Source organism: Embiotoca jacksoni, unplaced genomic scaffold, assembly GCF_022577435.1.
Source record: "Embiotoca jacksoni isolate LCO1_2020_lvr unplaced genomic scaffold, fEmbJac1.0.p SCAF_29, whole genome shotgun sequence".
NCBI lineage: Eukaryota > Metazoa > Chordata > Actinopteri > Embiotocidae > Embiotoca > Embiotoca jacksoni.
The window spans coordinates 506,854-528,829 of NW_027185380.1; the positions used below are offsets into that span (position 1 = coordinate 506,854).

At 41.5% G+C, this 21,976-nt stretch overlaps 1 protein-coding gene across 7 annotated transcripts in view; it reads left to right on the forward strand.

Annotated features, from left to right (window-relative positions):
* Nucleotides 1-21,976, forward strand: part of syne2a (spectrin repeat containing, nuclear envelope 2a) — a 75,049-nt gene that overhangs the window by 44,744 nt on the left and 8,329 nt on the right. For 4 of the 7 annotated variants that reach the window (XM_069161675.1, XM_069161682.1, XM_069161677.1 and 1 more), the window contains 21 exons: nucleotides 159-291; nucleotides 865-1,047; nucleotides 1,660-1,809; nucleotides 2,404-2,580; nucleotides 2,885-3,040; nucleotides 3,118-3,285; nucleotides 4,343-4,513; nucleotides 4,917-5,050; nucleotides 5,689-5,884; nucleotides 6,858-7,043; nucleotides 7,275-7,388; nucleotides 7,508-7,662; nucleotides 8,078-8,225; nucleotides 8,693-8,787; nucleotides 9,418-9,649; nucleotides 9,809-10,006; nucleotides 11,827-11,940; nucleotides 13,194-13,349; nucleotides 15,904-16,062; nucleotides 17,363-17,529; nucleotides 21,437-21,599. In XM_069161675.1, coding sequence (XP_069017776.1) covers nucleotides 159-291; nucleotides 865-1,047; nucleotides 1,660-1,809; nucleotides 2,404-2,580; nucleotides 2,885-3,040; nucleotides 3,118-3,285; nucleotides 4,343-4,513; nucleotides 4,917-5,050; nucleotides 5,689-5,884; nucleotides 6,858-7,043; nucleotides 7,275-7,388; nucleotides 7,508-7,662; nucleotides 8,078-8,225; nucleotides 8,693-8,787; nucleotides 9,418-9,649; nucleotides 9,809-10,006; nucleotides 11,827-11,940; nucleotides 13,194-13,349; nucleotides 15,904-16,062; nucleotides 17,363-17,529; nucleotides 21,437-21,599 — 3,355 coding nt within the window. The remainder of the gene's footprint in view (nucleotides 1-158; nucleotides 292-864; nucleotides 1,048-1,659; nucleotides 1,810-2,403; nucleotides 2,581-2,884; nucleotides 3,041-3,117; nucleotides 3,286-4,342; nucleotides 4,514-4,916; nucleotides 5,051-5,688; nucleotides 5,885-6,857; nucleotides 7,044-7,274; nucleotides 7,389-7,507; nucleotides 7,663-8,077; nucleotides 8,226-8,692; nucleotides 8,788-9,417; nucleotides 9,650-9,808; nucleotides 10,007-11,826; nucleotides 11,941-13,193; nucleotides 13,350-15,903; nucleotides 16,063-17,362; nucleotides 17,530-21,436; nucleotides 21,600-21,976) is intronic. The other 3 variants (XM_069161680.1, XM_069161676.1, XM_069161679.1) reach the window with 3 other exon arrangements.

The following is a 21,976-nucleotide window of genomic DNA, read 5'->3' on the forward strand; positions in this document are numbered from 1 at the left end:
TCGTGTACAATCACGATACCAGAACGAAAAATCACATCCCACTTATCCACAGTCTTCTTTATCTCTACTGGACCCGTCCCGACCTCCCTCTTGTGTGAAGCTGCAGTCGTGTTCGGCTCCGCTCGTTGAGCTGTCTGTGTTTCTGTTCCTCCCCACAGATTCCAGTCGGACTCGGTCTCGGTCAGTAAGTGGCTGGTTGGTGCCGACAAACACCTGAAGGCTCTGTCGGGTCTGGCGGAGACCTCTGACCTGAACCAGGAGTGTGTTCAAAGCAGTCTGATCAAGCTGCTGGTAAGACTCTCCTCCAAACTCATCAGATGATATCTGACCTGAAAAAGCTCAAACTCATCTTTTTCCAACATCAATTCCCAATATTTACCCTGATTTAAACATATGTCTGTTAAAAAAAAAAAAAAAAAAAAAAAAAAAGATTCTTTTGCTTTGTTTTTATGTGGTTATTCCATTAGTGCAGATATTTTTTTATTTACTGGTTTTATATCTTTTGTCACGCACTTAGTAACAGAATGTGGTTGATATCTACAGATGACGTACAAACTGACCCATAACTTCTTCAGCAGTATTTGACATGCAATCTAGATCAAAATTAAATCTCTACAATGATGTTCCGTAACATGATCGTGAATAAATGAATAAAAATCTGCTGACTAATATGACATAATATAAAGTTTATAGCCTGGGTACTTGGTGGAAAACAATGACCATAACAGCTCATCACCTACACAAACTCGAACTTCGCAGGCAGAAAATCAAACACAAAACTCATTCAGCAGTTCAGATCTACACATCTATTGGACGTGATTGAGCTGCCTTCAGACATTTATTGTCCATGTTCCCGTCCCTCAGGACTTCTCCATGGAGGTGGAGGGAATGTCGCCACTGAAGACGTCTGTTGTCAAGGATGCCACTCGGCTCCTCCACCTGAGGGAGGCTGACTGCCCTGAACTGAGGACTCAGCTCACGCAGCTGGAGAACAGCTGGAACCAGCTGACCTCCGACTTGTCCAAGACACAAGACCACCTGCAGCAGGTGCAGCATTTTACGGTTTTTACCTGCAGCTGCAGAAAAAGTTGTAAATGTACTCAAACTGGAAGGTGAACTGTTAATGGCTTAGTTCTCTTGATGAATGATAAAATGTTCACAATAATCTCCAGCCTCGCTCACAGGCTACTTGTTCTCGTCAGTGGCTTAATTTCATATTTCATGGAAGTGCTGTTAGTTTTCTAAAATAATGAGACACTTTGAAATCCCCTCCAATGAGAGGAGTTTTAAATTAAACCCCGTTGAAATCTGTTCTTCTGTGATTGACGACGGGGAGGACTGCGTGTCAAGGAAAAGGTTACTTTTCATTTTTTCTTACCATTCATCACCGCTGAAAGGAAGCAGATATTTGGCATTGAAATAATTAAACTGTTTTTGACAGGTTTGTGTTGCCGAAGGTTTATTTGGATTTATTTGAAACTCTGGCAGACTCGTCAGGAGACGATGAAAAGATGTTATCTATCGTAAAAAATATATAATAGTTTGGATGTTTTTGAAGGTCAAAGAGAGAACAGATGTTTAGTGTACGATTAGCTGTCGAGATAAATTAAATTACACAAATGTTTTCATTTAAAGTCCATTTCCTGTCTGTCATCTTAGCGTCTGGTGGCAGCACAGCCACCGGCGGAGCTGCTGCCTGACCTGCAGGACTGGCTGAAAAAGATGGAGGCTCGCTTGAACCAGGAGAAACAGAGACTCCTCAAGGCCACGAATGCAGCTCAGATCTCTGAAATCCTGCAGCAGCACCAGGTACTCTTTCCCCCGCTGCCTCCACTCTGACTTGTTTGAAAGGTTATTTCAATGTTGAAAGTTTAACTTCAAATTGAGTTTACAATTACAAGGAGCACCGATTTCCTCGAAATTCACTGAATAAGAATCTTAAATGTTACAATTTTTCATCCTTGAATTTTTTTTTTTCATCGTTCCCTTCTCCATTATGAGTCTTACTTATTCTGCTGTTATTGTACGTCAGTGTCATTTGTGAATCACATCCTGCAACAGTCTGAATGAAAACAAAAAACAAAAAGCATTTCTACAAAGTTTCTTTTATTTTGAAAGAAATTGCAAAATGTTGACAAAATTTATTTCAAAAATAATTCTGCAAAAAGCAAGTATTCAATCATTCACTAAAAACACAACTTATTACTCACAGTGCTTTAAGGCTAATGAATTTATACTTGACACATTTTCTTTGTAGGATTTCTGACAGGAAAGAAAAAATATGAGTCAAAACAAACTCAGACGTACCTCCATCATATCAGACGGATTTATAATTGTGTGATTGCTTTTCTTCATTTATAAAAGGGTTCTAATTGATTCCCTCAACTAAATGTCGTTTCTCAGGTGTTAAAGGCGGCTGTGGCCAACGCGCATCTCCTCCTTGACTTCCTGTGCCAGCCCGGGCTTCAGACGGCGGGAGGAGACGTCCAGGCTCTCCGCTCTGAACGCACGGCGTTCGCAGAGGAACTGGGCGTCCTCCAGCTGCAGTGGCTGAACCTTCAGAGGGAGCTGGAGAGCCAGGTCTTTATCTCAGCAACGAATGCACAGCAGACAGACTAACAACTGATCTGAATCGAGATGATGGCACTCTAACCTCTGGTTTTCAGATATGTTTAATATTTCTTTATGAAAACTGAGTGAGAATTAGACAAAGAATCAAGAGCAAGTCTCAGAACTGTTGGCAAATACATAATCCTCTCTCTGGATCCCCAAAACAAACTCTAAACATAATTCCCTTGATGGCAACGAGAGTTGAAACATCTTGTATTTTCCAACGTTTCAAGACTTTTATTCTCCACATGAATCAGCTGCTGTTTGTCTTCAGATACACGGAGCTGAACAGATTCACCACGCTTGTGCAGAGAGAGAGAGACGTCTGCAGGGTCTTCACAGCTGGATGGAGCAGCAGAAAAAGCAGCTGAGTCGGTGGAAACGGCCCACCAGCCGAACTGCGGCTCGTCAGGCTCTGCCGGAGTGGGAGGTACGGTAACCGGAAGTAAACCGAGGTGCGGTATGTTCCTCCCTGAACTCCTCTGACCCCGAGCTTTTGTCTTCCAGGCTGCTGTGGGCAGAGCGAAGGAGGTGGCTGCTGCAATTCAGGAGTTGAAAACCAGACGAGTGCACGATGAAGAGGAAAAGGAAGAGGAAGAGGGGCACCCGTGGGATGTCGCCTTTTTTAAGCAGGCTGAGAGCATCGGTCGTGCTTGTGAAGATCTGAGTCAACAGGTAAAAGAATATCAGAGCAGAGCAGATGATGAGACCTTAAAAACACGACATATCTATTGTGACACAGGAGGTTACTTACAGTGATGAACACAGGGAATCATCACGCAACTCTGCAGAGAGTTTTAATGGTTTCTAATTTATTGTTTCGTTTTTATGGTCCTGAATTTTTACTATTTCGATTCACTCTCTCATCAAGCTTGTTTCCCGATGCAACAGTAGAACTACTATCAGCAAAAAAAGGCTTTTAGAAATCCACACTGCTTTGCACCAAATGGTAGACAGACAAAGCCGGCAGCTAGCTGAGAATATAGAGAGCAAGGAGTTGGTCAAAAGGAGAAAAATGTTCGAGTCTCCACATGCAGCTACGAATCAAGTTAGTTTCCGTTGTACGTGTAAATAGACAACTGTTTGCGAACATGTTAGTCATATTAACTTCATAAGGTCATAATATGTCAAACGTGTGATGATCTCCCCCATATTGGCTAAAAAAAAAAAACAACATGAATGCTTCTTTAAGCCGGATTAGTGAGGGATTCATATCAAAAGACTGAGTAGATGTGAATTTGAAGCCACTTGTGTATTTGGTGTAATTTACACAAAACTGAATGCAAATTAAAAGTGTGATGCTATTGTACCTGTTCAAGTCAACACATTTGGATGTGTGACTGTTTCATTCGTGAAAACACGACGTGTGCGGCTAAAGATTTGCAACATCAACTAAAAATGGTTCAAAACATAAATCGTCGCCGCAAAACTAAATTCAAATTTACGACTTTTCTATTCTAGTCGGCAGTCTTTTCACTAAACTACAGTCTTTTGATTTTGATAATGGTTATCTAATAGTTAGTTAAATGCTTAATATTCATAATAGTTAGCATAAAACCCCAGAGTCTATGATCTACTAGGCACACCTGAAATATTTAGTTGCCAGTATTTGGATTTTGGTATCTTAAAGTCCACAGTTGAGAGCATTATTCCTGTAAGTAAATACAGAACTTCTACCATCAAAACTCTGAATAAATCCTCATCCTCCCGTTTTCCTTCTTCTAATTTACAGCTGGAGTCTGTGAGAGCAGCTCTTCAACAGGCTGTGGAGGACTGGAGCTGTTTTCACAGGACTCTGAGGGATGTTACTCTGAACACCACCAGGGTGCGCTGTGCCCTGCAGCGTCAACAGACTCCTCTCCTCTCCCTGCAGCAGGCCGAAGGATACTGTGACCTCCTCCAGGTGAGCAACAACCATCATCTCAAACCGGACACACACGTAAGGTCTTTACAGCTACATGAACAAATAATCACATGTTGTATTTTATATAAACGATCACATTAATTCAAGCAGATTTCACTGCTTCAACTCCTTCAGCAAGTTGATCCAAAGTCTGAGAGGTTTTAACAGCTCGAAAGCTTCAATTTGTAAAAGACAGAAGTATCTTTTTGTGTTTGCCTGGAGGAGCCGGCTGTAACTGTATGAAGTTCAAAGCCCTTCAGTCTCGTCCCGACAGGTTCAGTAAAAATGTGGCCGTTCGGCGGCGTCAAGCCGTCACTTCTTTTCAGTCCGTATTCTTAGTTTTGGTGAAGTAAATGTTCCTCTGAAGAGGGAAGATGAAAGACAGGTGTTGGTCTTTACGCAGCAGCTCCAGGTGACGGCCGGAGGAGGAGAAGAACTTTGGCTCGCTGTGGACAAACCTCTCCAGAGACTGGTGGAGACTCTCCATCGTGGAGCAGCTCAGGCGCTCCGTGATCAGGTGGAAGGAGAGAGAAAACGGTCAGTGGACGGAAATTCAAAGAAAAAAGTCAACAAATCACTTTATAGGGAGAATCATGTAGCACCAAATTTGGTGATTTGATTTTTTTTTTTTTCAAATACAAAAGTGGATTAAGTGTTCTTTGAAGACTAAGAAAGTTATTTTTCTTTTTAAGCTTAATTTTTTTTTTTTTTTTTTTTTTGACATTTTTATTGCTGCTAAGGTGGAAACGATACTGTTCACTAATCTCTGGAAAGTTTTGGAGATACATTGCATAAAATATTAGCAATTAAATGTATTCGTAATGTCTGTTAGATTTACTATATTAATAATATGTTTTTTTCATAAATGGGTGCGCCATCATCAGAAATATGAAACTTGAAAATATTATAATAGGGACATATACTGTGTGCCGTTTAACACTTTAACACAATTTATGAATTTACAGTGAACACTTATTAAGTACACATTTAAATACAAACCAAAATGGATCAAGACAGTTGTTTATATAAGAGTACTAAACTCTCCATCACGGATTATATTAATGCCATTTAGCTTCCACGTCTTTATTTCGCAAGTATCAGTAAAAAAAAAAATCATTTCAGCTACACATCACACATGACCGGGATGGAGTTACAGTGCTAAATGATTTTGTCAGGTGGAAGGACGTCGTGCAGGAGATTCAGGACGAACACCTGAAGACCGGGAAGACACGTTCCCTCTGGCAGGACTACACTCGCCTCTCTGAAAGCTGCTCTCGTCACCAGCGACAGGTGTGGCATCAGTGGGAGGAGCTGTCGAGTTCTCCACTGTCACCTGAACACGACACGCAAGCCGTGGTCGACTCAGTTCAGGTGAGTCTGGGGGTTTTGGCAGAGTTTGAATCTACATCGAGAGCTGAGGGGTTTGGACGATATCAAATATCATGATATTTTTGACCAAATCTCCATATTGAAACAATACTACAGGGATGATTGTTGGTGCTTTAACACAATATTTACACAGATGTTGTTCAGGTTTTGAATGAAATTGTTGCTTTAATTGTCGACGTTTGTTTGATTTGAAGTTGTAAATTTCTTTCCATACGGTTTTACGGCAGTGTGAGATGGGATGGATCTTCTTGTGATCCTCATGTCACCTTCATCTGTATTTTGAGTTGCTGAACTGAAACCATCTCTGATGTTGAAGGTTACCGGGAACAAACCGAACCAGTTTGATAACAGGATTTTTAGAGAGTTTGTTTTTCATAGATACCATATGCAGGTTCTTTTTTTTTTTTAAAGAACCATCAAATACCCCGCTTATGTCATCATGTTCCTGGTGCAGAGTTCAGAGAGTCTATGCATTACATTCACGATTTAATTACATATTTTTCTCAGAGACCGGCCTCCTCTTCCTGGAATGGAAAAGATAGCGCACACTTATGGTCAGAAATATCAGCGGTGGTCCACTCTGTGTCCGTACACCTGATCTCCTCTCCTCTTATGCGGAGTTCAGATGCTCTATTAAGTGTTGTTTATTCACATGTATACAAAAAAAAAAAGAAATTCAGTCACGTGTTTTTTTCCATTTCGACCATGAAGGTCCACAGATCCATTTTTTGAGAGCAAGACTTCCATTTTTCAAGAGGATAAAAAAAAAAGCTATGATGTAATAATCTCTTATATTAATATAAGCACAGTTAGATAGATGACAAAAAAAAACAACAGGAAATATTGTGTATATTATTCCAATTAAAAGTGCCAAACCAACTCTGCTCAGTAACGAACAAATACACTTATATGGATTATAAATGATAATAAATTGAATTAAATATAATTCTGTCAGCAGAAGTTGCAGGATGATGCTGAGGAATTGCAAAGCAGTGTGGGAAACGTGCTGGCGGCATCCAAGCATCTTGTTGGACGGCTGGAACCGCTGGCTGCAAATTTAATCCAATCAGAGACCAGGGTGCTGTCACGTGACATCCTGCTGCTGAATCAGGTGATATCGGGGAAGAGGAAAAGTCTTCAGGTGAGAAAATTTGTTTTAAATATTTGACAACAGCAGCAGAAATATTATTTTTAACTGTACAGTTTTTTTTAAACAGAAGTTCAGTAATTGATGGAAGGTGCTCTGTTCAATTTATTGTCTTATCGAGTTCATAAAGTGTTTCATGAATGGAGAAAAGTTCCCCTGAACTTTTAACTACTTAAATTGGAAATTTGACAAATCCTCACTTATCACGTTTGTCCGTGTTTGCAGGAGGATTTAGAGCAAAAGAATCTTTACCACACTCGACTGGAGGCCTTTGAGGAGCAGACCCAGAATTCACTGCATAAACTGAAGGCCGACATCCATGACGCAGACTCTGTGAAGGTCGGTCACGCTTTTATTTCCCATCACTGAGCGTCCCTTTACATTACAATGCCTTTTATGAAGTATAAATGATTTTTTTTTTATCGTGGGCCATGTTTAATATCTCTTGAACTTTGCAGCAGGTTCTCTCGGAGCTCAGCGATCTGCTTCCGTCACTGGTCGACCTTCGGGAGATGAGCGACTACGTGGGCCTGAACAACCGGGAGACGGAGAGACTGCACACGCTCAGCAGGGAGTGGGCCGAAGGCATGACTCGCACAGCCGACATGAACAGGTGACAAAGTTCAACTGAGGAGAAATGTGCCGACATTTTTTTTTGCCAAGAAAATCAGATACTTTGGTCTGGTGCAGGAATTGCGTTTGTTTATTTAACATTGTGTTATATTACAAAATGAAAATTTGTTCCAGAAACGTCATTAAAAAACTTCTGCAGAGCTGCTTCTACCTCTTTCACATGCTTCAAGCTCCAAAGAGTAAATTGAATAAATGTTGTGCTTATCTAGAGTCTAATCTATTGCCAAAGTCTGGAAAGCAAATTATATATTGCTCTCCCAAGTACGACAACATTACGACCTCTTGTGTCTGTTTTCCTGATGGATGCATTTTGAATACTTGCACTTGTAGATTATAAGAACAGCCCCATGACTCTCGGCTCTGTGTGTGTTTACATGTCTTGCATCGTGTTGCAGAAACTTGCAGGAAGAACGTCAGCGTTCCCAGAACTTCCAGGAAAAATGTAAAAACCTGACGTCCGTCCAGGAGAAGCTGGAGCGCGAGTCAGCGTGCAGAAAACCTCCGAGTTATTCGAGCCTCCGAGAGATGCTGTCCGTCCATCAGGTGCGACAGAAACGTTTTTCAGATTCTCTGCATTTCTTTGTAGCCGACAAACATAAATATCCTTTAACTTTCCTACTTTTAGTGAGCGACAAATCATCCAGATTCTTTTGTTAACTCTCCTTAACCGCAACGTTATCAGCCGTTTTCACTGTAATTTCTTTTAATAACAGATTAGTCTGAACTTTTGATAAACAGCTCGTCTGTACGCTGCTCATGCATTACTAAAACGGCAGCCATGTAGAAAGATAATATTTGTTAAGTCTGAATTAACGACCTCATCAATTTCATTTGGAAGAAAAACTACTGAACTCGCACTGATATTGGCGACATCACTCTGCCGGTGATGTCGTTAAAAAAAAATGTCGGCCCTTTTACTGCACAATCACGAGCATATGTGATTAAAAACATCAGCGATCTATGAATCTCATCGTGTCCTCCCTCTCTGCTGCGATCACTCACTCCCACAGAGACTTCAGGCTGAAATAGTTATCGGTCATCAGCTTCTGCAGAGACTTCACAGTGACGCGGTCGAGTCCGCGAAGAAAGAAACCGCAGAGAAAAGGTAACTAACCGGAAAAGTTTGACATGAAAAGAGGTTTAACACTTTGGATAACATCAGGAACTGTTGGATATTTTGCACCAAAATCACACCCGTACGATTTTTTTTGATAGTTTATGTTTACACTTTGAGAAAAGATAACATTTTGCATCTGCCATTTGTAGATTGATTTAAAATCTTTTACTCATAAAACTTCGAGAGAAGTCGTGGCAGTAATCTAAGCTATCATATGTCATGGAACAGCTAGATGTCTCTCCCCTCGATGCTCGATGCTCGATCCTTAAATCCTTTTTATTTTTTTGGAGTCTTTGAAAATGTTGGAAAGCTTTCAGATTCCTGAAGGGATCCAAAAGGGAATTTCCCTCCGCTGGAACAGATTCTCACAGCTTTAAGACCGTCATAAATAACCTGCGGATTTTATGATGAAACCGTCCGTGAATGAACTCTTGCCGAGTTGTTTGTAATAGTTTGTGCCCTTTTGTTTTATTACTTGTACAATTTTATGGTGGTTTTTTTTCTCATCTCGTCTGAATTTATGATGTTTTTAGTTTTTTGGATGCCAAGCACTAAGTGCCGTGTTCTTCTCCTAAATCAAACACGCAAACCGATCTTGTTATGTTGATATTGGCACAGATGTGAACTCTTGACTCAAGTAGCCCGCATGAAGGAGAGCTGGTCCAACTGCACGGCTCTGGTTGATCAGAACCGGACCTCGATGAAGGAACAGCTGCACCGGTGGAGAATCTATCAGCGTGGTTTGAAACTTGTGCGGAAGCTGCTGAGGGACGTCGACTCTCTGCTGCCCCCTACTGGACCCTCCTTATGTACGCTGCACCAGCTACACAGCTACATGGAGGATAACAAGGTACATCCTCAGAAATTTGAACAACTCTCGTTTTTTTACGAGTGCAAAGAACAAAAATGGCTTTTCTTTTCTAGTGGATAAATAATTCATATGTGTAATGTTTCAATTATTTATTAACTCTGTCTCTCCCCATATTTATTTTAAAAAAATTTTTTTAAGCGTGTTGAAGAGTGTTTGGATCTGCACTCTCCTGTGTACACCCGGACTCTGGAGGCTGGCAAACATCTGTGTGAAACCATGACGGAGTCGGAGTGTCGGAGCGGATTGCAGTCGGAGCTGCAGGCCGTCGAGGAGGCCTGGGAACGAACCACCTCGCTGCTGCGGAGGAGAACACACCTGGTTAATACCGCTGCACAGGTAACACGCCTTTGTTTATTATTCATATTTTCATGTTAAATCTTACGTCACATGTTTTAGTGAATTACAGTAGAATCCTTTACTTCAAATTACTTACTGGCAAACCAATTTATGTCATCCACCGGCGGTGACTGGGAAGGGATTGTTTTGCTGTTGCTGGTTTTCTCTTTTTTATTTTAAATACTGGCTGTTGTTATGTTTTCATTTTTGCTCTGTTTGTTTTTTTTTGTTTTTCTTACTCTGACTGTGTTGGTGAAGGTTAACTAGTGTTGATCCACCTCTGACTTTTATTGCTGTCAATGGACTGAGCAGCATTGAAATTTGAACATGGCCTACGTAAAGTGCAGATATATCTTCATAGGACTTTTACAGTGTTCAGTTTAAGTTCGGTCTTGACCTCATTTCTGTGGCGTCAGCATCTTCTTCTTTGTGCTTAACTGAATGGCAGATTGAAGGCAGGTCAGGATATAAAGATGCAAAAATAGCAGATATTTAAAACACTTTCTGAATGCTGCACAGAAATGTTGACTCTACATATCGGCTGCTGACGGGGTCACAAACACGTTCGTTATTCTCGACATGCTGCAGAATGCAGAGAAACTGTCACAGATTTGATCTCCTACTTGCAGGTAGATTCTCCATCTCATACATTTTCAGCATGTACAGGACAAAAAGAGAGCATGTGTCATAATCAAGGGAGTCTGTAATGCATGACCCACATCCAGGACCTGATCCCACGCACACACACACACACGCACACGCACACACACACACACACACACACACACTGAGCTCTCCTGCCAAGAGGGATCAGAGAGCAGCTCAAATCTCTCCATGATCCGAATGCGGAGACAGCTGGTTATCAGTGTCTGTCCCCGTCATTCCTCCACTGCAGTGCCTTTATGTCGTCCTGTGAGACCTCGACAGACCACCATCTGAGAAAATACCATAAATACACACACTTGTACACACACAGAATGTGTAGAAGCAAACCTTCAGTGGTTACAATGGTGGTATTAAAGTAAAATGTTCGAGAAATACTGATTCATATTTTTAAAACGGAGGAATCTGATGACTTCTATTTGATTTACAAAGATCACTGTGGTGTGAATTTTAAAAGGTCTTCCCTGCTTCAGGAGCTGCAGATGACATCTGAGTGGTTTGGTGATCATAGAGGTCAGGGAAAGCCGTGTTAGCCCCTTTAAGCTCATCAGGACCGACCCCGGGGGAAAAGGGAAATCCCTCCGAGCAACATGTCAAAGATCACACACACTGAGTAACAGTACCGCACAAAGAAGAACTGACAGCAGGAGACCAACTCGGTCCTTTTAAAGTATTAAATATGAATACATTATTAAGATTAAAACATTTATGCTGCTGTGGTTTTGTACCAATTTAATTAGTTCATTCAAGGCCTACACTATGAAATGCAGATCGGATGTTAAATACTATACAACAGATAGACAGTCATGGTCTTCAACATTTAACATAAATGATTCAATCTATTGTAATGTAATGATTTCAGTATCTGAAAAGCTTTATGTTAAAAAAATGATCTTGCCTTTTGTGTTGTTTTAAAAACACATTTTGGTGGGTGCATTTAGTGTCACAATAACAACAAATAAATCAATCAAAAAATAAACTAAATTCTAATGTGATGTTGAAAAGCAGGTTTCCTCTGTGTTCACTGAACTTGACCCTGATTTATTAAAAAAAAATGTTTTTAATGGGAGTCAGAAGCAGCTGAATGAAGAGATGAATAGTAAAACGTATGTTTGTATGAAATGCTGTCCTCTCTCTGTGTCCCGCTGCTGGTTTAGACGCGGTCTCGGTGTCAGGAGGGAATAACCAACATCACGTCTGAGCTGGACGAGTTAAAGCTGAAGCTGCTCGAAGGACCAGAAGACTCCGAGGATAAGGAGCCTCTCATCCAGGTGATTTTTATACAAGTGGTGTTTTCACGTGTTTGTGATTGGATTAAAAAATACAGGGCTAGAATTTTTTGCCAGCCACTTTTCCATAATGAGATGAAAATAAGTTTTATAAACTCACTTTTTGGGGGATTTGGATCAACTTGTGACTGATTTGATGCTGTATGACTGTAAGACTTTTGAGGTAGCGTGGCACTATCATTATCTAAACTAAGAAAACAAATCCCTCAGTGATGAGTCATAAATCTTTATTTCAGATGATTTAGTTGGTTAAAATATAATACGTAATTATCTGAGCTGCAGCTACTGTTAAAAACACTAAGATAAGGCGCCTTAGTTTTTTAAAGTACACTGAGCTTTTCTCCCAGTTTGCAAAAACCCTAAAGTGACTAGAAAACTCATGATGCAATATTTTAATAATGTTGAACAAATGAATAAGTACGAGATGCAATACATCCTCAAAAGAAATGTGTTCTCGGCAGTGTGGGTTATAATGTATGGAAATAAATTGTGCTAAACGGAACAAAAAGAACATTATCAGACATTAGAGTCACTCAATGTTTATAAAATCCTAGCTATAGCCCCGCTACTTGTATCACCAAGGCAACCATCTAGCGGGATGGTAAAGACAAAAACTCAATGTGTTAACAGAGCATGACCTCATTTAAGAAAAAGGTTTCCACAAAAGACCAAAAATTCTCCAAATTCTCCGAATCCATTTTAGAGTTTTTAGAAAAACAGACACTGAAGGTGACTGACACTTTTAATTGTGTAATGTATTGCAATAAAAGGCTCATTATAGAGGAAAAAAAAAAGAAGATTTGTCAGTTATAAAACTGAAAATCTTCCCTGTTTGATGTGCATGTCACACACTGTCACGTGCATAAAGTTGCTGTATAATATCCAATAAATTATGATATGAATGTGGAAGAAAACCGTATCGGGTCAGTTGCTCTAAAAACTGGTCAAAGTTTCCCCACCCCTGAGCTCCATCAGCCACCCCCATCCCACCGGAGAGCCTCCGAGTTTACCCCCCCCCCCCTTTCCCTTATTTAATACCCCCATGCTTTCACTCCCCTCCCCCTTCCCGCCCCCTGCTACCCTCCCCCCTGCCCCGTCCACAGCCCTTTAATCTGGACGGTCAGAGCGACCACGAGCGACAGAGAGCGGTAGGGAAGCGACCCAGAACTTGTGCATGGCCGTCTGAGCTGAGGCGCTGAGGCGTGCACGTATGTGTGTGTGCGTGTGCTATGCAGGAGACGGAGCTCTCTCTGCAGCGTCTGGCCGGCGGATTGAGGGAACTGGCCACCATGAAGACGGACCTGTCCCAGTACGTGGCGGCCAGCGAATCGGCTCTGCTGGAGCAGCAGCTGGAGCAACTCCACGGTCAATGGGAAGAGCTGTGTATGAAGGTGAGAGCTGACACCACCCTTGCCCCCCCCCTAAAAAAAAAAAGAAAAAAGAAAAAGAATCTAGAGAGAGCGAGAGATGTTATAAAATGAAGCAGAGGGAGCGAGAGGTTGAGGATGGGACAGGTGGCGAGAGTGCAGAGAGGGAAGCAGAGAGAGGAGGAGGAGGAGGGAAAAGTTCCTACCAGCGGTTTCTTGCCGCTAACCAGCAGCACAAAGCCTCTGCACCGCTGGGGCTGAACACACACACACACACACACACACACACACACACACACACACACACACACACACACACACACACACACACACACACATTTGCTTAAGAAAAGAGCCAGCATGTGCAGGTTCATGGAGGAAAAACTGCATCAAATCTTCTTAATGTTTCTTCTGCAAAAGTTCCAAAAACTCCACATTTCTGCTGAGGTTGACAGTTTTTTTTCTTTTTGTTTTTTTTCATGTTGTTGGCTATTCCCAAAGAAAACACAACTCTTTTGCAATTTATTCTAATGCTTTAAAACAGCCCCTCTCCAATGTAAGGTTGTAACGTTGTTATACGCTGTGCTAACGGAGCAATCACATGAAAGTGTCCGACACAACAACGGGGCCCGTTTAATTCTGCAGCTCCACTGTAAACACACAGCCTCAGATTCCTACAGTTAAATCTTCTGGCTCGAACACAGACGCACTTTTGTTCTTGAAAAACCAACGGTTATGACGTGCTTTGGGACATTTTTGTCAGTTATTAGGGTGTTATGGGATCATTTGTGCTCGTGCTGTTTGGGTGATTGTAGGACTGCGTTCCACCTGCTCCTGCGTTGGCAGGAGTTTCTTTGGATTCACAGATGCAGCGACAGCAGCCAGGAATGTGTTCAGTGTGTTGTCGTCTTTATCTGTACAAACACTTTTCACCACAAATATTGAAGGCATCAGAATAAAACCCGAGACATATCATTTCCTAAAAAGAAAAGCGACCTGTGAGTCACTGAGTGTTTAAGAATACCTGCATGCTGTGTTGATAATCGTTTTGTCAGTTTGACATAACAAATTTTACTTTTATGACCATTTTTATTCCAGGAGTTTCACAATTTTGCACAAAAAAAAAGTCGTTATTTGAGAAAGCAGAGACTAATTCCAGCTGCTCGATCAAACCTAAGACCTTTGAGTCTTTATTCATTCCTTGATGTGGCCGGAGGGACGTTTGGATCCGAGCCACCACAGTCTCTGCTGCACAGTTAACAGGTTGTAAGGGGGGGGGGCACTGGAATGGGTCTAACGAGCAGATGGCCTGGGTGGGCTGGGCTGAGGGGGATTCAGGGGGCAGGCTCTATTGTTTCCGGGGCTGGTGGGGGGGGGGCAGCACAAAGTCTCTCGCACGGTGACCGCAGCACCACAATGCACCCCGAATTCTCTTAAGTCCAGAAGGCCCAGCGGTGTCAGTACATTAAAACCAAAGCGGAGCTCGTTTAAATGAAATAAATGCCACCGAGGAGTAAAATATAGCTGCTTCAACATGTCCCGCGGGCTCACTAAGCCCTTTAACCTCCAAAAGATCATCAGCCCCCTCCCCGCCATGTGACGGGGTCTTTTCACGGCATTAATCTGTCATTAGGAAAATGGACCTCCTTAATTTTGGTCAAATAGCTCGACTCTCTTGGGGGATTTCTCTCAATTCAGTTGATTTCTGATCCTGACAGAGATTTAATGTCCCCGATGCTTCATACCAACAAGAGAAAACGTGTAATATTCAGTCAGTTTTACAGTATTTTAATCTCTACCATGTAATCGCAGATTTGCAATATTTAAGTGAAATTGAAATGAGCGAAAAATGTCCTTCAGTAATTCAGCAGGTTAAATGACCTCGTGCACCAAACTCAAGTCCACAAATGCTTTGTTTTTTGTTATATTTGGGTCACAGTGTTTCCTGCTTACATACCAGGAAGAATCATAACCAATAACCCCGTTTCAGATTTAAACTGATATTCATTAAAAACCTTCGGCACCACTGTTTTGAAGCTTTTGTTTTTGCACCAGTCTGATGTTTTTGTTTGCAGTTGTTCCCAACAAGGTTTTAATGTATTTGGCAAAGTTATTTCGTAATTGAAACGTATTTGTTTGTTTTTATAGCATAAAATCAACATATTCATGTCGATTATTCCTGTTTTGTCCCCAAAAAAGAAAGATAATAGATGATAATTGCATCAAAAGGTTCTGGTGTGAATATTGAACCAAAACTGAATCATTAACAGTTAAAGTTTCCATCCAGTATTCATAACCTGTAGGAAGAAGATCGGCACATGTACACTTAGTAGTTTACCTCCAACGGCATCACAGGTGACCTGCCAGTACAATTTTTATATTTTTGTATTTTTTTTTTTTTTTTTATAGTTCATGGCTCTTGAAATAACACTCAGCAGTTTTTTTTAACATTAAAAATACACCTTTCTGCCCAGCATGGAAATGATGTTTAATCTGAGAAGTGATGGTTTTCACAGAGATGTTTAACGGCCGTAAAGGGTGCAATAATGCAAACTTTTATCCCTTTCACCCCTCACAGGTATCCTTACGCAGGCAGGAAGTCGCAGACCGCATCAACGCGTGGACCATCTTCAACGACAAGAACAAAGAGTTCTGCGACTGGCTGACGCAGATGGAGAACAAGGTGTGCCGCAGCGGAGAGCTGAGCATCGAGGAGATGGTGGACAAACTGAAGAAGGTACGACGTCGTGGGGATAGTAAAACTTTATAGGTCTTAATGTGACAGAATCCCCAAAAAAATCAAATCCACATTAGGACTCCCGTCTGATAATATCTTGTCACAGAAACTCTTACGAGAAGATTATTTTGGAAGATTTTGACGGACACCTTTTAGTTTGTGACAAACGGATTTGGTCAAATTGAGCTTTTTCAGGAAGACCTAAATGTCAAATACCACCATTAAAAATTGAATTTATTCTGCAGGTATAATATTCTGTTTGCACACCGTAACACATTCACGAGAAATGTTATTTGCATGTTATTTACTAAAAAAAAAAAAAGAACCGTGTTTTCCAGCAGTTAGTTCATGAGTCGGGGCTTTGAGAGCACTCGTGAAGGCATGATTAGAATCCATACATGAACAACATGCATTATGCTGTTTCTGACAGATGGCGGCCCGGAATGGAAAGGCAGCGCGCTCTTTGTTCGCGCACAACAGTTGCCCTTTCAGGGACTGAAAGCCTTTTGTAGCTTCCCGTCTCATCTCGAAGCGTGCTCGTTTACTCAACAAGATAATTATCGGCTCGGATGTTTCAGAATCGTTGTTTTGTGTCGTTAAGTGAGACGAGAAAATTACAGGCACTTGATACTAATTCCTGGTGAACTCTACTGGTGATAACCGACTTCAGGGCATGAAAACGGGCGTCTGGCAGGTTGAATAAAGAAACACCGAACGGGGGGGGGGGAGTGTGTCTGAGACACTTTGAAATAAATTAATACAGAAATATATAAAGAAATAAAATGCATCAAAATAAACACACATTTTATATTTCAGGAGCTTCGGGAGTAGCTAGTTAAAGGCTAAAGTAAAGAGTTGTTGTTGTGTCTTCAGCTTTCTTTTAAAAGTATTTACTGAGCTTCCTTCGTATCGACAGGTAGTGTTCCACCGCTTTTAGAGAATAAATGACAACGATATCTGCAACTTTTTTTGTGTTTTGATGGTCATTTTAAAATAAAATGCACAAGAATTTAAAAAACCGAGGCGCTTACTTCTCATCTATTTGATGTCCTTTGTGCTAAAGGGTTCACAGATTGTCCAAATTTGTGAGCAAGTAACACAAAATAGTGTAAACAGAAAATGAGGTGTTAATGTTCGTTAAACTCAAATTTAAAAAAAAAAAAAAAAAAAAAATCTCCATATAAATCTAATTTAATCTGCATTTAATATCTTCTGTTTGTGAGGTTTTCTTGATTTTTTTAAAAAAAATTTTAAGGATCATGTTTATGAAGGAGCATAATGTTCTGTCGTGCCTCCGTAGGACTGCATGGAGGAGATCAACCTGTTCAGTGAGAATAAGAGTCACCTGAAGCAGCTGGGAGAGCAGCTGCTGTTGGCCAGCGACGAGGCCAAGCAGACGCAGGTCCACGGCTCGCTGCAGGAAGTCAACCAGCGCTGGCACCACCTCTTCCATCACATCGAGTCCAGGTGAGAGCGGCTCACGGGGGGGGAGAGGGGGGACACACGCTAACACGCAGCAACCAAACACCTTAAAAAAAAAAAAATACAAACCAAAGCAAACAATGTAAAGAAATTACTTACGCAATTCAGAAGCAGTTTTCAATGGCGATTTGTTGGGCGCAGTGATGATGGGTAAATTAACATTGAAAGTGTGTTTGTGTGGTTGAGATGACTCCGATTTGTTGAGTACCACGCACCAAATTCACGTCATAACAACCACCCCCCCCCCCAGCTCCCCTTGCACAAGCAATTTCACAGCAAGGCCACTCGACAGTAACGAGCATCATTACTGAAGGGCTTCAAACTGGATGCCTGTAATTAAACAGGAGATCCTCTGGCTATCCATCCACCTGCTGTTGTGTTAGCTGTTAGACATACTACGCAGCTGTCGGGAATACGCGGCCTCTAATGTACAGACTGTAGAGGTTAAGCCCCTGTGATGGTAAACTATTACTGCCCCCCCCCCACCCACCCACCCAACCCACCCCTCCCCAGACAGATGGACAGTCCTGTGGAAGATACAGACTCCTCTCTTAACCCTAAACACCCGACCCCCCCGCCACCACCACCTCCACCACCACCACCACCACCAGGAAAAAAAAACTGTAAAAACAGAAAAGCTGTGCTTAAGTCTCAGACAGGACCATATGTCCCCCGAGTCCTAAATGACTGCCCCTCCCTTTTTATGAGTCTGTCAGCAGGATGACTCGTGAAGGAGGGAGGGGTATGTCGGTATGTATTAATCGCTGGTTCTCAAAGTGAGGTTCTCTCAAAGACCCTGCGAGGAGATTTCAGCAGGCTTGACCTCATGTAAACCAGATGGGATCCCCGGATTCTTCACTCAGCGGGGTTGAAATCAGCTGCGTCCCGATGCTGGAAACACGGTTTATAGTGGCCATAACGCTCAACTGTGCAGCTTTTAGATTAAAAAAAAAAAAAAATGGAGCCAAAGTTTGCTAATAAGCTTAACTGGCTTTGCCACCGTGAGCGACCCTTTTTACATTACGCAGGAATTTGATTCAAGGTCCCCCTCTGTTTTGCGCGTAAGGTTGGGATCGAGTGGTAGGTGGTCGTCTCGTCCTCCAAATTGAATGCTTTCAGATGCAGACTCCAAAGAGAGTAGCAGGAGAAGAAAGAAAATGTGAAAAATGGTCCTTTAAAATGATTTTTGTAGCCCTGAAAGTGCAGCTTCGGGATCATAAAGATATTTCTGGTTCAAACAGCTGGAGTGAAATCCTGTTATTAAGCATTAATAGTGGATTCTCTGAGATACGATATTTCGTCATCGTACTGTATATTTCCATACATTTTAATAATCAAATTTCGGAGACTTACAAACGTATTGATAATTAACTCGGGAGAATTGCGGCTATGAGTGGGGTCCCAGTTCTTTCGTTTAAGATTTAAAGCCCCCCCTTCTGGCTCTGAGGGGTAGGGTCGCGGGAAGGGGAAATGGGATTGGGCCTACATTCCCTTTTATTTACTTTTTTTTCCTTTTATTTATCTTTCAAGCATGAGAAATAATGAAGTTATTTCAAGTGGGAAAAGTACACCTGAAAACACGAGGGCCCCCTTGTACATGTTCAACCGGAGATCGAAATTACCGCAGTAGATTTGAGGTGCATACAGACCAGTGATGTTGAAGAAGATCACCGGCCGGCAGAAGTTAAATTCCTGCAGGCGCTGATGGTTTGGAGCACAAAAACTAAAGCTTTCTGTGGTGGGTTAAAGAAAAAAAAAGCACATGTGCAGTAAAGAGCTGCAGGATTACAGCGAGAGGAGTAAATGTCAGTTGGAGTTTCATCTTTGCGTAACTTCGAGCCCTCCCGCCGTCAGCCCTACTTTGTTATCTCCGTCCACCCAACCATACATCCTCCGCTTATCCTCCAGCTCTTTTCTGCTTCGTTTTTTTTTTTTTTTCCTCCATCCTTTCTCCCCTTGTCCTTTTTTTTCCTGGGCGAGCACCCCTGACCGGGTTTTGTGCCTTTGTTTGGCCTCGGCGTGACGCTGCTGGCCTTTTGTTGGGCTGTCAGAGGTGGAGGGGGGAGTGAAAGGGAGAGAGAGACTTGTTAGTTGACCGGGACGGTCGTATCTGCCCAGTAGAGGAGTGTTTTCATGGACAGAATTTATACTGACTGTATTATCTCTCGATTACATGGCCGTGAACATGAAGCCGCATTAACTACACACACAGACTTCTACTCACTACACACTCGACATTATTCCCTCTGTTAAGGTAAAGACTTTTGATACAAATACCAACAAAATACTTTTTTTTCTTTCTACAAATCACCCTTTTTAAGCCATTTAGTAAACGTGCCTGCGTAAAAAAAGTTTAATGTTTGCAGAGTTATGATTAAATCGGGGATCTGATCGAGAATATGGGAACATTTTGGTTTATTGAGGCTCTAATCTAATCTAAACATTTTTTGAATGGTGCCTCTGCAATTCCCTGAGTTTTAGACCAAGACCAAATGTATTTTTAGCCAGGCTTTAAGAATATTTTTTTTTTTAGCCACTCAATGGATGGCTGAATTGGTTCGGTTGGTCCGCAGTGAAATATCTCAAAACTTATTGGATGGATTGCTGTGAAGTTTTGTCGTGACGGTCATCGTGTCCACAACATGAATCGCAATGACTGTGATGATCCCCCGACTTAACCAAAGTAGCCGAAGTTTTTCAATGTTGTCTGATCATAACGTCATCCTTCATCCAAATATCCTCTCAAAGAAGGACGAAAATGTCAGAAATCTCCAAACTGTGAACTTCGAAAACAGACACAGATCTAACGTGAGTCACTCGTTTCAAACACTCTCCTGTCGACAGTCGGCTGAATGTGCGGCATCTGTTGGGACTCTTTTGTGCGTTCTTCAGGCCGACGCTGACACTCATGGCTGTTTTTGGTTATTATTATTATTATTATTATTATTATTATTATTATTATATTGGCGGCGAGCCTGACGGGAGAGGACAGATCAAATGGGGAAATTAACTCAAACTCCCAAATGGGGCACACTTCAGGCTTTTAAGGCTCAGAAGAGAGCTTTTATTGTCCCATTCGTTGCTATGACACCAGTCAGTGCGGCGCAGAGTGCTTGTGTGTGTCTGTGTGTGTGTGTGTTCATGAGGAAGTCAGTTGCCATGGTGACTTTGAAGGTTTAGTGAAAGATACCTGAGAGGGTTTTAGTTCAGCAAAGAGCTAAACTTTTTTGTTTTTCTTTTCTTTTTTACCTTTTATTTCTTTTGACCTTTCTGGTTTCACTCCTGTTTCTTTTCCTTTCTTTCATGTCATTTATTTTTGTTTTATTTATTTGTTTCTTCTTTTGCTTTTGCTTTTTTGTCCTTTTTTCTTCTCATTGTCTTTTTTCATGTCATTCTTTCTTTCTATCTATCTTATTTCTTTATCATCTGTCTTCATATTTCTTTTCTTGTTTTTGTCATGTTGTACCTCTGTCTTTTTTCCATTTTGTTTTTGATGATTTCTCTTTTTTGTCTTGTCTTTTTTCTTTTTAATTTTCTCTAAATATTTTTAACTGGTTCCCAAACCTAAAGACTGGGACCCCCATGAGGTCAAAAGTAGCCCTACCTTATTCAAAACTTTTTTTTCTTGTTAATTAAGGAATAATTTTGCCTCAGGCCTCTAAAAATGTCTCATCAATCTCTCTTTGGCTGACTCGGTTATCAGCAGATATATTTAACTGAGGACGACGGATCACAAGTGACAAACCTCTCAATTAAATGTCAGTCAGAACCCACAATAAATAATTACTAATAGTTCAAATAGTCGTGATCGATTTCCTGGTTTTGAATTAGTGTGGTACACTTTATATAACTGTGTGTGTGTGTGTGTGTGTGTGTGTGTGTGTGTTTTCAGGGTGAAGAAGCTGAAGGAGACTCTGGTGACGGTGCAGCAGCTGGATAAGAACATGAGTAACCTTCGATCGTGGCTCTCTCGCATCGAGGCCGAGCTGTCTAGACCCATCAAATACAGCGTGTGTCACGAACAGGAGATCCAGAGGAGGCTGGCTGAGCAGCAGGTGGACACACACACACACACACACACACACACACACACACACACACACACACACACACACACACAACTCCACAGCAGTTGTCGAAAACTTCACTGTTGTGCCGTTTCATGTCACGTTGTCATTGTTATTGTTCGTGGTTTCTTGTTTTCTTTTGTTTATTTTTCTGTTTCAATTTTATTCTGTCTGAATATCTTGTTTCTCGCTCTTCTTTCTTTTTTTCATGTCCATTGTTTTTTTTTTTTGTTTCTCCCGGTTCTCTGTCACTCCCGATTACTCTTTGTCTGTTTATGATAAATAATTCGTATCCGTCTTTGTTTAATTTTGGGAGCGATGGTCTCACGCGGTGCCTCAGTGTCCTCCGTCGTTGGCCTGACGTT